At 41.6% G+C, this 14931-nt stretch overlaps 3 protein-coding genes across 3 annotated transcripts; all 3 read right to left on the reverse strand.

Annotated features, from left to right (window-relative positions):
* Positions 1-2179: 2179 nt before the first annotated feature.
* LOC133903234 (disease resistance protein RGA2-like) lies at positions 2180-3640 on the reverse strand. Its single transcript, XM_062344545.1, has one exon. It carries the CDS (start codon positions 3638-3640, stop codon positions 2180-2182), a length of 1461 nt encoding a protein of 486 aa, XP_062200529.1.
* Positions 3641-4678: 1038 nt separating this feature from the next.
* Positions 4679-6474, reverse strand: LOC133902914 (uncharacterized). Its single transcript, XM_062344238.1, has 2 exons — positions 6079-6474; positions 4679-5852 (listed from the first exon to the last, which is right to left on the reverse strand). Exons 1-2 carry the CDS (start codon positions 6361-6363, stop codon positions 5781-5783), a joined length of 357 nt encoding a protein of 118 aa, XP_062200222.1. The 5' UTR covers positions 6364-6474; the 3' UTR covers positions 4679-5780.
* A 3997-nt stretch (positions 6475-10471) lies between these two features.
* LOC133903235 (uncharacterized) lies at positions 10472-12087 on the reverse strand. Its single transcript, XM_062344546.1, has 2 exons — positions 10744-12087; positions 10472-10498 (listed from the first exon to the last, which is right to left on the reverse strand). Exons 1-2 carry the CDS (start codon positions 12085-12087, stop codon positions 10472-10474), a joined length of 1371 nt encoding a protein of 456 aa, XP_062200530.1.
* Between the last annotated feature and the right edge of the window lie 2844 nt (positions 12088-14931).

A 14931-nucleotide genomic window follows, 5' to 3' on the forward strand; every position in this document is an offset into this window, starting at 1 on the left:
CAAAAGTGATTGCCTGTGGAAATTTATTACCACATACGGTTCACTTAAAGAACCGCCTGTGAAAATAGGTTTTCACAGGCGGTTCCTTAAACGGACCGTCTGCGATAATCGGTCCCTCAATCGATCTTTTTTAATTATAAAAAAGCAAAAAAAAAATTTAGGAAGCCCACACGGTCGCGACGTCGCAAGTCACAAGTCACGTGTTTTTCGCGCGAAATACACATGCACACGGTTTTTGGCACTCGAACTCGAAACCGATCGGATCGCGCGAACCCTCCCCACCATCACACCAAAGAACGACTACTAAACATATGAGCATATGTAATTCTTTTAATATCTGCAATCCAAAACTTTAAATGATTATTTAGGTATATAAATGAATTCAAATGAAAAACTTTTCAACTACAAAGTTGTAGATCTCGTCGAGGGCTACAATTTTCATATAAACTTTATCGTCATCCGACTTCATATGAAAAAGTTATGAATTTTTAAAAGTAAGCTATCACCCATTTTTACAGGCGATTTCTTAAACGGACCGCCTGCGATAATGTGATCATTTCTACAGGCGATTTACATATGAAACCGTATGTGGAAATGAGTGATAGTTTATCTTAAAAAATTTATAACTTTTTCATACGAAATTGGATGAGGATAAAGTTTATATAAAAATTATAGCCCTCGACGAGATCTACAACTTTGTAGTTGAAAAGTTTTTCATTTGAAGTCATTTAGATGCCTAAATAATCATTTAAAATTTCAAACGATTATTTGATATCTAAATGACTTCAAATAAAAAAATGTCAATTACAAAGTTGTATATCTGATCGAGAGCTACAATTTTCATATAGATTTTTTTCCTCATCTGACTTCATACACAAAAGTTATGAATTTTTTAAAAGATGGTTATTTTCAAAGGCGGTTCACATATGGAACTGCCCGTGGAAATGACTATTTTTATAGGTGGTTCCTTATATGAACCATCTGTGATAATAATCTATTATTACAGGTGGTTCACATAAGGAACTGCCTGTGAAAATATATTTCTACAGGCGGTCCGTAACCGCAGGAAACCCTCGCTAATTGTTCACGTGGTTTTTTAAATAAACCGCCTGTAAAAATTTACCCTAAATGTCTCGAAAAATAGTTTTTTATAGTGAAAGGCTAGTGCTTAGCTAGAGATCTCTACTCTGGGAATAATTTAGTAACCTTGAAAATCCAAAAAATAATCAAATAAAACATCCATCATGTTCTTGTTCTTCCCGTGCTTTTCAGAAAAGAAGCGTCTTATTTTCATGATGACTCATACAAAGTTATACTACATCACAAAAGTTTATTAGTGACGGATGATAACTCTTATTAGTGTCACTTCGAACGCGTTACTAATGTGAACTCATCATTGATGAGTTTGAATCCGTTAATAATTACATACATTAGTGACAGGTTTAGACTCGATCTGTCACTGCTGATTGTACATATGTGATAGGTTAGGTCCAGACTCCTAACTGATATACAATCATTAGTTACGGGTCTGAACTCTATCCGTCACTTATGACTGTATATCAATGACTGGTGTATTTAAAAAACAAAAAAAGGAAACTTTTTCACGGCTCCCGTAGTCGCTCTCACTTGAACCATGCAAATTACGTGCCTGTGCATTTTCTGGAATTCGAATCGGCAATCTCCCCCTCGTGCGAAGCTTCCTTATCATCTCACCTCATAGTCTTACCCGATGAATATGTTAAAATTTATTCTTTTGACTTTATGTTTAGACAATTATTTAGACATCTATCTCAAATGTTTGGATAATTATTTAGGCATCTATATGGCTTTAAATAAAAAAGTTATCAACAACAAAGTTGTACATCCCGTCGATTTGTACAATGTTCGTATAAAATTTGTCTCCATCCGACTCCGTATAAAAAAGTTTATATCCAATCTATCATTAATGACTCTGATATTAGTGACGAGTCTTGACAGAGTCCCAGCCCGGGGTTACAGTAGTAACGAGTAGTCGTCATTGAACCCGTCACTGATATAACATTAGTGATGGTTTCTAAGCTGCCATCATTAATATGGTGTCTTCTATATTGATTTCTTGTGTAGTGTGTACTTGTTGACTATATTGCAGGGACAACTGATATAATCTCAATACTAAATTACAATTGACGTTCCTACCATGTTACTTATCTAACCGTTGGCGCTTCTTGCTAGGTGATTCTGTATGATGCTGAGAGATCTTTTCCTCGTCACAGTATGTAGCAAGGTTAACAAACCTTTTGTAAGGGGGTATCCGAGATTCCCACGCGACTAACTCAAACTCCTCCTCCAGTTGAACAGCTGACCCAGCAATCAGATCTTCAAACACCACCTTGGGCAACTCCCTTTTGGAATCGTCGATTTTGCTATGAGGAGGCATGAGACGAACTGTAGTAGATGATTGTGACGAAGACGACAATGACACAAATCTAGTTATAACCACAGGATGATCTTTGTCCATAAGATTTTTTGGATGCTCGCCAAACACTGAAAAGTTGTTCTCCACCACATTCCGGTACCTTTTCAATATGCTGAGCCAGAAGTGAACATTCTGATTCTTCCTCAGTATATCAGCGCACACGTTAGCTGTAACGAGTGATCCTCCCAGTGCTGCTGCTAGATCTTTTGCTACTGATGCTAATTGAGGGTGTTCCTCTGGGTTTGTGCTCCCAAATGCGAGAACCTTGAAGAGGTAGCTATACTCCTCGTGTGACAAACTATTCAGACGAACAGGCTTTACGGTTCCGAACCTTGATATCTTTGCAATCTTACTTATGATTACGATCTTGCTTCCTCTTCCCATCTGTTTTGCTGACGAATAAAATTTCAGCCAACTCTCATCATCGACATCTGTAGTAAACTCAACCACAACCAAGGACCTCCCAGTCATGAAAGGTTCATGCTCCATTCTTCCAATGTTTTCACCATTCAAGTACAAGATAGAAGAGAAGTGTGACCTGACTTTCTCGTTGTTGCACACATGCGCAATTAGAGTTTTCTTACCGACTCTCCTACCACCTATCACTGGGAGCACAGTTGGACTGAATGGCGGAAGATTATCTTGCAGTAAGATGTTGATGATCTGCTGCTTTTCTACATGACGACCAAACATGAAGTTATCGATGTAAAGATATGTGTCATAGGGGCCATGGAACATGCGTTCACATCCCCCAAGAAGTAATACAAACTCTTTCATATTAGAAACAATGGATTCTAAATTATCCAAAGTACTCTGAAGACCATGACTAATGGAACGGCTCTTCTTGCAACTATATCGACTTACAGAAGTGGTTAAGGACAAATCGTTGAAGAAGCAAACCTCCTTTTCAGTCCTTGAGCTGTGAAGATTCCTATACTTGATGGTATCCATGACATGGTATCCTCGGTACAAGACCTCCACAAGCTTCTTGAGCTGAAGTAGCATATTTGAGCTGGTGATGTATCGCGCCTCGGCCTCTTCGACGACCATATGAACTCTAATCAGGAGATCTTGCAGCCTTTCCATCTTCTCCTCTAAGTTCTCTTCATTTTGGTACTTGTTGATCAAGAAGGACATGAATCGATTAACTAGATCACCTGCAACTGCAGATACAACGATCTCCATCCCAACTTGTCTTTTTTTCTTTGTTTATCTCTTTGGGGTGGGGGTGGGGGTGGTGGGGAGAGGGAGAGAGAATATTTCTTAATTCTTCGTACTAATCCTTACAATTCGCGTGCTTTACGTGGACGATAAGAAGCCGATTTTGAATTCAATGAAAGCGACGGATTGGAACAGCTGCCACCTAACCATGGTGGTTTTGTTGGTCTCTCCGGTGTCCAATAGATTTAGATATTCAATTTATTTGCTGTAACTAATGACGAATTCAATAACATTCGCAAACAGAAAACGAACCTTTCCGAGATAAATCGGAAGGGGAAAAGGCTAGTGCTTAGCTAGAGATCTCTACTCTGGGAATGATTGCAGTAACCTTGAAAATCCAAAAAATATTCAAATAAAACATCCATCATGTTCTTGTTCTTCCCGTGCTTTTCAGAAAAGAAGCGTCTTGTTTTCATGATGACTCATATAAAGTTATACTAAGTCACAAAAGTTTATTAGCGACGGATGATAACTCTTATTAGTGTCACTCTGAACACGTTACTAATGTGAATTCATCATTGACGAGTCTGAACCCGTTACTAATTACACACATTAGTGACAGGTTTAGACTCGATCTATCACTGCTGATTATACATCTGTGATGGATCAGGTCCAGACTTGTTAACTGGTGTGTTTAAAAACCAAAACAAAGGAAACTTTTTCGCGGCTCCTGTGGTCGCTCTCACTTGAACCGTGCAAATTACGCGCCTGTGCATTTTCTGGATTCGAGCCGGCAACCTCCCCCTCGTGCGAAGCTTTCTTATCATCTCACCTCATAGTCTTACCCGATGAATATGTCAAAATTTATTCTTTTGACCTTTCCTGCTTAAATGTTTGGACAATTATTTAGACATCTATCTCAAATGTTTGGATAATTATTTAAACATCTATATGGCTTTAAATGAAAAAATTATCAACTACAAAGTTGTACATCTCGTCGATTTCTACAATATTCATATAAAATTTATCTCCATCCGACTCCGTATGAAAAAGTTTATATCCAATCCGTTATTAATAACTCTGATATTAGTGATGAGTCTTGGTAGAGTCCCAGCCCGGGGTCACATTAGTAACGAGTCATTATTGAACCCGTCATTAATATAACATTAGTGATGGTTTCTAAACTGCCATCATTAATATGATGTCTTCTATATTGATTTCTTGTGTAGTGTGCACTTGTTGATTATATTGCAGGGACAACTGATACAATCTCATACTAAATTACAATTGACGTTCCTACCATGTTACTTATCTAACCGTTGGCGCTTCTTGCTAGGTGATTCTGTATAATGCTGAGAGATCTTTTCCTCGTCACAGTATGTAGCAAGGTTAAGAAACCTTTTGTAAGGGGGGATCCGAGATTCCCCCGAGACTAACTCAAACTCCTCCTTCGGTAGAACAGCTGTACAGGCAAACAGATCTCCAAACATCACCTTCGGCAGTTCCCTTTTGGAATCATCGATTTCGCTATGAGGAGGCATGAGGTGTAGTGTAGCAGACGTTGATGCAAGTCTGGTTATATCCACAGGATGACGTTTGTCCATAAGATCCTTTTGATGCTCACCGAACACTGAGAAGTTGTTCTCCACCATATTCCTGTATTTTTTTAGTATGCTGAGCCAGAAGCGAACATTCTGATTCTTCCTCAGCATATGAGCATACACGTTTGCTGTGACGAGTGATCCTCCCAAGGCCACTGCTAGATCCTTTGCTATTGATGCTAACTGAGGGTGTTCCTCCGGGTTTGTACTCCCAAATGCGAGAACCTTGAAGAGGTAGCTATACTCCTCGTTCGACAAGCTATTCAGACGAACAGGCTTTACTGTCCCGAACCTCGATATCTTTGCAATCCTACTTATGATTACGATCTTGCTTCCTCTTCCCATCTGTTTTGCTGATGAATAAAATTTCAGCCAACTCTCATCATCGACATCTGTAGAAAACTCAACCACAACCAAGGACCTCCCAGTCATGAAAGGTTCATGCTCCATTCTTCCAATGTTTTCACCATTCAAGTGCAAGATAGAAGAGAAGTGTGACCTGACTTTCTCGTTGTTGCACACATGTGCAATTAGAGTTTTCTTACCGACTCTACTACCACCTATCATTGGGAGTACTGTTGGAGTGAAGGGAGGAAGATTATCTTGCAGTAAGATGTTGATGATCTGCTGCTTTTCTACATGACGACCAAACATGAAGTTATCGATGTAAAGATATGTGTCATAGGGGCCATGGAACATGCGTTCACATCCCCCAAGAAGTAATACAAACTCTTTCATATTAGCAACAATAGATTCTAAATTATCCAAAGTACTCTGAAGACCATGACTAGTGGAACTGCTCTTCTTGCAACTATATCGACTTACAGAAGTGGTTAAGGACAAATCGTTGAAGATGCTAACCTCCTTTTCAGTCCTTGAGTTGTGAAGGTTCCTATACTTGACGGTGTCCATGACATGGTATCCTCGGTACATGACCTCCACAAGCTTCTTGAGCTGAAGTAGCATATTTGAGTTGGTGATGTATCGTGCCTCGGCCTCTTCGACGACCATATGAACTCTAATAAGGAGATCTTGCAGCCTTTCCATCTTCTCCTCTAAGTTCTCTTCATTTTGGTACTTGCTGATCAAGAAGGACATGAATCGATTAAGTAGGTCACCTGCAACTGCAGATACAACCATCTCCATCTCAACTCGCCTTTTTTTATTATGTTTATCTAAGAGAGAGAGAGAGAGAGAGAGAGAGAGAGAGAGAGAGAGAGAGAGAGAGAGAGAGAGAGAGAGAGAGAGAGATTATTTCTGAAGTCTTCATACTAATCCTTACAATTCGTCTGCTTTAAGTGGATGATAAGAAGCCGATGTTGCATTCAATGAAAGTGACGGATTGGAATATCTGCCACCTTACCATGGTTGTTTGTTGGTTTTGTAAGGGAACGCGTAGACTACGCTAACTTAAAGTAAAAAAAATTCTATTACATTCACTCAGGAAATCATACTAATAGAAGATTATAGATTGTTACCACTAGACGTGCAACACAGTGAAAGAAGTATTGGAGTAGACCGATCCAACGTCGTGCAAGTCATGCTCCTCGATCAGCTCTACGACCAGCTCCGCATAGGTGGTCGTGGTCCTCGACTAGTTCCTCGACCAGCTCCGAGCTAGTGTGTCGAGCTCTCGATCAGTTCTAAGTGGTCGCGTTGTGTTCCTTGACCAGTTCGGAGTGGTCAAGTCGTGTTCCTCGACTAGTTCCAATTGGTCACGTCGTGCTTTGCGACCAACACCGAGTAGATATGTTGACCAGCTGAACAAGTCCTTGACCAGATCCGAGCAGGTGCGTCGAGTTCTCGATCAATTCTAAGTGGTCACGTCGTGTTCCTTGACTAGTTTTGAGTGGTCATGTTGTGTTCCCCGACTAGTTCCAAGTGATCGCGTCGTGCTTTGCGACTTGCACCGAGCAGATATGTTGACCAGCTGAACAAGTCCTCGACCAGCCAAGCAGCAGCATCGTGATCTTTATGCCGAGGAGATTAGTGCCGCAATAGTAACATTGACTCTACAATATCCACACGTATTGGGCAGGATCATCGTACGCTACGCACGGCTAGGATTTTTAGGAGATCGTATGAAGGGTTGCGGTTAGGGTTTTGAAGTGGCTCTCCCTTGCCCCATCCCACACCTCACCTTATATAGAGCTCGCTAATGAGCTCCCATGTTAGAAAATCTTTAGGACTCTAACTCGTCATAGATCACAATCCAATCAAACCTATATACGAATCTAATCCGTATGTTTTGTTCAAACCTATTAAAAGTGTGACCCGTTAGGTTTATGTACAAACGGCTATGACTCGAAAACTCTTTTCAAACCGAAATCAATAGTGATCCCTAATAAGACATATTGACATCCGAATATACACAAAGATCATATTAGCTGAACCTTGACATACACATGCATCGATCTCTTTGCATCACGGTATCAGTCAAGCTTAAGGCGAGATACGTGCCACCCTAAGGATAGCTCGACCATTCACTCGATCAAGTAGTGGATTCATCATGATTAACTCTTTAATCATATATTAGCATAATCATGTATTTTATCAATCCAACTATCTCGATGGGCCCAGAGACATCTCTCCCATTATCAAGGAGGGACAAATTCCATCTTAATTGCTCACACCCCATGAACTATTTTATGACAGACTCAAAAACTACCTTTATGACTACCTAGTTACAGAATAATGTTTGGCTACCTCAACGTATGACACTACACATTCTGAGAATTAATGACGATCTCAGATCTAAGGATTCTACAGGTACACCATTTGAGATAACAACTGATGACACATCATAAATAATAATTCCAGCAGTATCTCAAAGTGAGTCTATCCAACATCATATTCCTTAACATAAATGTTCACATAAATTGATCCAATATCTCTATACCTATGATCCGTAAAACGTGATCATCATCAATACATGTGCTAGTCTTACGAATCATCACAATAATATGTGATCAAGGATCAACTTAGAATAACATCATGTTACAAACAAAGAGTTTCACAACCAAATGACATACTTGCTAATCAATGTAAATAACAATGATTCTTAAAATAACACATTATTCAGAAGTACATAAATATAAACATGATACAATCATCTCTATGATTGTCTCTAGCGTATATCACCATCAGGTTTCCCTAGTGTCCAACAGATTTAGATATATATTCAATTTATTTTGTTGTAAGTAATTACTAACTCAATAACGTTCTCAAAAAGAAAACTGATTTTTTTGAGAGAAATAGCAAGGGAAAAAGGCTAGTGCTTAGCTAGAGATCTCTACTCTTGGAATGATTCTAATGAGCTTCAAAATCCAGAAAATAATAAAAATAAAACTTGCATCATGTTGTTGTTCCCTTGCTTTTCAGAAAAGAAGTACCTTGTTTTGTTCGCGCTTTTGCATGTGTTTCCACCATGGAAAAAAAATTCAGATTTAAAAAAAATGGGGGGGGGGGGGCAAGGAAGAAAATTCTGTGAGGCCGGGTCTTTCAGAGAGACCCCTGCCGCGCTGCGACACGTGCCCGCGCGCACGTTAGCCCGCACGCGCGCGCCGTGCGATCGAGCGTGCACGGCACGGATGGGGGTCTCTCCGGGGTCCTTCACGCACGGGCCTCACAGAAGTTTCTTCCGGGGGGCAACGGCGTGAGACCAAAAATCAGGAAATTCTGATCCGAAATTCTTAAAAAAATAGGACAAAAAATGACTAAAATCAATGAATTTAATAAAAAATTATTCAAATTTGAATAATTTCGGCTGGCTTTGACCGGTAACACCAAATACCGGAGGTGACAGGTAGGATAAAAAATCGGTGAAATTCGGCCGAATTGTTTTTCCATGGTTTCCGCTGTGCAAGTTCTTCACCCTTCCCTAATTTCTTAAGTGATAGTGTGTATGGTCTTGAAGTGAGTACTACTGGAGTAAATTAATTTGGACTTCTAGTTCAACCCCTTTCTTGCTCGTTGCTACAGTACTATATTTCTAAACTGTACGACTTCCGTCTGAGGAGGATGCCATGGAATACTCTACCTTCCTTTCCAATTGATGGTGACCATTACCTAAATTGTACGACTTTCACCTCACAATACCTTAGCCTGTGGAGGCTGATCGAGTTTGAGCATGGACTTGGTAAATTGATGGCGACAATCAAGCATAAAAATCAAGGTTTATTTAATTTTCGATGATTATTACAGAAAGTAATTACACTGTACATATATTTGTGAGGCTACAACACTATATTGTTTTTCGAGATCACGCATCATCGGCTTGCGCGTCTTTGCTTTATACAAGAGAGAATCGAAGCTATTTTCCTAACAAGTTTTAAGGTACCTTCTACTCCTACGAGGATCACAAAGTAGAAATCAGATCTAGCCATTCACTTTGTAGGGGTCTTATAGAACTTCTGTTTTAGTCAATACCTAAACCTAATTTGCACGTCAGGAATCAGTTAGCCTTCTATACAGTCGCCGCTCGTTCTCACCCTGCCACCCTAGCGCGCGCCCTCATGTCGCCTCCTCTGCGCTGAGATGTCCATCTCGTATCCGGCGACGTCCATCGGAGTCGACGTCCGTGGCCGCGGCTCCCTTAGCTTGTTCGCAGAACTCCTAAAGCTTCGCGTGTGCACAGCACCGCCGCCGCCTCGTAAAACGGCCGTATGCTTGCATGCCTGGGCCGGGCAATCTGGAGCACTTATGGGTTACTTCAACATGCTTATTACATGCATCAATCCAAATTCCAGACGAAAGGGTTAGTAATTTTCCTTGAGTTTATCGGTTGATGATTAAAGTTGGTCGATCGAACCCTGGTATGATCTTTGATCAATTTGTGTGGATTCAGGGCCTCTTAGTTTGTGTCAAAACAATACTGAAATAAATCGCAAAATCCAGCAGCATAGAGGACTCTAATATTTAGAGATTAGGGTTCAAGTTTAAGATTAATGGCTGAGGGAAATTGATCGGGTGCAACACGTCCGTTGCCTAATTAATTGCTTTGCAAATGTACAGATCAAAAGAAATAGATGGATCCTATTCACTTGAGGGTACTGTAGAAGAGCTCTTACTATCACAACCAATACCTAATGATAGCTACAGTGGCATCCCATCCCTGCTGTCGAAAGGAGCTACAACCTGAACTTTAACCACTACCCGTACGAGACATAACAGCTTCAATTTCAAATAAATCAACTAACTACCAGAGCACCAGGGCTAGGAGCAAATCAGAACTACTGATGCTCGCCAGCAACCATCACCAGACTGGCAACAGTCCATTGTGCTACACAGTACACACACTAAGTTATATTAGAGTATTAATATAACTAGCAAAGGATCTATATGTCTGTCTCAGAGAGAACTATTTTGCGCTTGCAAATTACATATAGAGTGTGTCACCTGCAGTGAATTTTACATATCAAACCCTCGACGCTTCTTGCTTGTCGAGGAAATGTTTTGAGCCTTTTGTTTAGCACAAGTTGCGACAAACGTAGTATAAGGGGCTACCCGTGATTCCCATATCAGTACCTCAAACTCCTCCTTGGGCAAAGTTGTAGTACAACTTGATCCTGCTATCAGGTCCCTAAATGTCACCTTTGAACGTTCTTTTTGCACAATGCTTCTTTCACCACGAGAAGGCATAAGACGAAGCGACGTGTGGACATTTGGCGATGCAAATCTGGTGACGTCCACTGGATGGCCTTTGTCCACAAGAAGTTTCGGATGCTCACCAAACTCATAGAAGTTACTCTCTACAACTTTTCTGTACCGTTTCAATATAAGGAGCCAGTACTGAACATTGAGATTCTTTCTTAGCATATCGGCAATGACATTTGCGGACAGGAGCAATCCATGCAGCAACCTTGCAAACTCCAGTCCTATGTATGCCAACTGAGGGTAGTCGTCTGGATTTGTGCTTCCGAATGCGAGCGCCTTGAAGAGATAAACATACTCCTCGTGCGACAAGGTATTGAGGCGAATTGGCTTCACGGTTCCCAACCTGGCAATATTTTGGAGCCTGCTCATGATGATAACTTTGCTTCCTCTACCCATGGATGTTGCAGCTGAACGGAACTTTGCCCAGCAATCATCGTCAACATCTGAAAAGAACTCAACAACAACTAATGTCCTTACATCTGTGGACAGTTTATGATCCTTTGTCCTAATATCATCTTCATTCAGGTGCAGAATAGAAGAGAAGTGTGATAGGACTCTTCTGTCATGACAGGCATGCCCAACCAGAGTTTTCTTACCAACCAGATAACCACCGATGATCGGCAGTATAGTTGGAGCTCCAAGAGGATTATCTTGCAACAAGATGCTGATGATCTGCTGCTTTTCTACAACACGACCAAACATGAAGTTATCAATGTAAAGATAGATGTCGTAGGGGCGGCGGTACATGTGTTTGCACCCCGCTAAAAGTATTACAAACTCTGCCATATTTGCAATAATAGTTTCCAAATTTCCCAAAACACCCTCTAGATCATTTATATCGAGCATGCTGTAAGTTGTGCTAGCAGTTGTTCGAAAACGTTTGACTGGTGATGCAAATGACGGGAAAGATGTGTTTGTCACCTGGACTTGGTCACTCTTGATCTCCTGAACATCAGGCCGGTACTTAAAGGTGTCTAGCAGATAGTAACCTCGGTACATGCCATCGACGAGCATTTTGAGCTGCTTCAGCATCCTGGAGTTGGTGATGTATCGCGCCTCGGCCTCCTCAACAACTGTGTGAACTCTCAGCAGGAGAAGCTGCAACTTTTCAAGCTTCTCCTCCAGTCGACATGCCCTTTTTTCGTGTTTCTTGATGATGAAAGAGATGAAGCGGCTGAGTAGTTCTCCTACAATGGCAGATACAGCAGCTTCCATTACTCTTCTTTATTTTGCAGTGCGTGTACTTTGTAGCCTTGTTCAACAGTTATTTAACTAGGAGTGCATTGTAGTATTCTATGAGCTATGACTTTGAACAACTTGAGTCTTCAACAAGGACTTTGAACTTGGACTTTTTGTACACAAGAAGTTACACCATGCATCTAGACGGCAAAGACTTGAACCAATGGAGTCACCAGAGAATATCTAGAAGTAATAGTTAGTGAACAAAGTTTTCTTCTCCTTATTTGTCACTGCTGTACATAATAAAGAGAAGTCTAGTGCAAACATGAAACATGTTAAATTCCTAAAACAAAATGTTCAGTGTAGCTGTCAATTTTACTCTACAATTCTGCCTTGTTATAAAATGACAAATTATAATTGGATTTATTTGATGGAAAACATAAGGTCAGAAGAAAATTAATGAATGATTGTTATGAAATCAGCCCTCGCGCGGAAGTGATACAGATCTACCGAGACGAACAAAGCAAGATCATAGACGACACCGAAAGCACGATGTTTGTTAATGAGGTTCAGCCGAAGAGCCTCCACCCCAAGTTGCAACATCAGTCGCTCCGGCGTCCCGGCATAACCACAACCTCTCATGTGAGCTTGTTGCTATGTCATCATAGTTACAACAGCGGCCCTCCTATCATATCTATGAGGAGCCTAGGTACAGGAGTCCGACACAAACTCTACACCCTACCACTAATACAACTCCAAGTCCAAATATAACCCATTAATACACAATATTCGATATGTATTCACTACTACAGAACACCACATATGTAGCGTCCCATCAGTGCTGGTTCAACAATAACCGTGACTGAAGACGTACCAGTGCTGGTTCTTAAACTCCCGCATGCGAACAACGACTGAAGCGCTTAGAACCGGCACTGATAGTCATTATCAGTGCCGGTTCTTGGCTAGAACCAGCACTGATACTTCAGTGCTGGTTCTAGCCATGAACTGACATTGATAGTTACTATTAGTACCGGTTTCATATACCAACCAGCACTGAAGCATAGCCGGACCCAAAATTTTTATTGAATAGGATTTTGGCTGCGACCATCAGTGCCGGTTGTAGCCTCAATCGACACTGAAACATAGTGGACCTGAAATTTTTATTGAACGAGATTTTGGCTCGATCTAAGCTCTCTCGCGTCTGATCGGCGCTGGGCTTATCTCTTCGCATACGTGCTCATCCACTCTCTCTCTACCTTATCTCCTGTGCTTGTCTGCTCACTTTGCCTCCGCTCTCTCGCACTCTACCAGGAGCTCCTTGCTGTTGTCCCGCTCCGTCCTTCCTCTCCTTTTTCAGCCATCTCTCCCCTCCGTCATCACCTCACCACAGCAAGCCCCATGCTCTAATCCCTAGATTTGGCCGTTATGGAGTGCAAGCATGTGCTTGCTTGCGTCTGGCCTATGCTGTTGGTGTTCTTTGATCTATTGTACTCCACTTGCATGTTGTCTGACTTATGCAGTGGCAGCGGGTCCCAGAGTGCGGCAGCGGTGGCTCCGAGAGCATGGTAGTGGTTCCGAGGGCATGGCAGCGGCGGTGGGAGCTACATCCGAGCTGGTTTCGGCTCATGCCGCTACCGCCACCACCAATTTTCTATTTTTTTTTATTCTGTGAATTAGAAACCAAGTTGAAATGTACCTTGGTTTTGATGTGATGACTCATTGACAACGTTGGATTTGAAATGATTTTGGTTGGTATGAGCTTGTTTGGGTGTGATCTTGTTTATGGCTAACCAAAGTTTGAATTGAAGCAGACTGTTTCAGAGTTTAGGAAATTATGCCTCACCGGAACATCCGGTGTGTGGGTTTTTGACCACACCGGATAGTGTGGTGTTACGGTAAAGTGAGCACAGAAACATTTTCAGTGCTGAAGCAGAAATGGAAGAAAACACCCAATGGTCCGGTGATGGACTTTGAGAGCACCAGAGTATTTTATGCAGAGAGGAGATTTTTGGCGTCAAGTTTGATTATGTACGTCGGATAGTCCGGTGCTGACATTGTGAACACCGGAGAATGTGCCAGATCTTTTGTTGTAGAGAGGTTGTAGAAGGGTGGATGGTTTGGTGGATTGGCACACGCTGGATTATCCGGTGATGGATATGAGATCACTGAAAGCCTTCACCAGACATTTTCTTGCAGAGAGCAAAATTTTCCTAAAACAGATAGTGTTACACTCACCGAATGGTTCGTTGTTCAGGAGCAGAACACACCCGAAAATATGTTTGCTTGTTTCAAGGTGTGTAGGTGACAGATGCAACTTGGCGGTTGACGACAGGTGATTGGGGCTAAGCGAGTGCTTGGTGTCAGACGATCAAGGAGAGCTGGGCGGAGTCAAGGGTAATCCTAGCTATACACATGAAGGTCAAGTAAAGCATGAAACAGAGGATGAAGACGGCGTGTTAACAAAGTCAAGTGAAGAAGATGTCGGTGCAAGTGACAAGGCAGTCTGAGGGATCGAGAGCGGGACAAACTTGCCGGCGGTCAAGATCGTAAGACGGAGGACACGCGTCATCATCAGAGCGCTTGCTTTAGGTGGAAGCAAGTGATGGCTAGTCATGCTTTGAGAAGCATGCTAGGGTTTCACAGTTTGGCCTCAAAACCGTGGAAGGACTGGAGGAGTACGTGGTATCATCGTAAAGCTTGCATCGAGACGAAGCCAAGTCGTGAAGGCGCAGTGGCTGTCCGATGAATAGAGAAGAAAATGGACTAAAATGCCCTCAGTAGTAGGACGGAGTGTACTACAAGAGAGGGGTATTTTGGAAAAAAACTAGAAAACTCATGGTCAAGTTTCCTTGGCCTATAAATAGAGGGGTATGGCTATAG

Source organism: Phragmites australis, chromosome 21, assembly GCF_958298935.1.
Source record: "Phragmites australis chromosome 21, lpPhrAust1.1, whole genome shotgun sequence".
NCBI lineage: Eukaryota > Viridiplantae > Streptophyta > Magnoliopsida > Poales > Poaceae > Phragmites > Phragmites australis.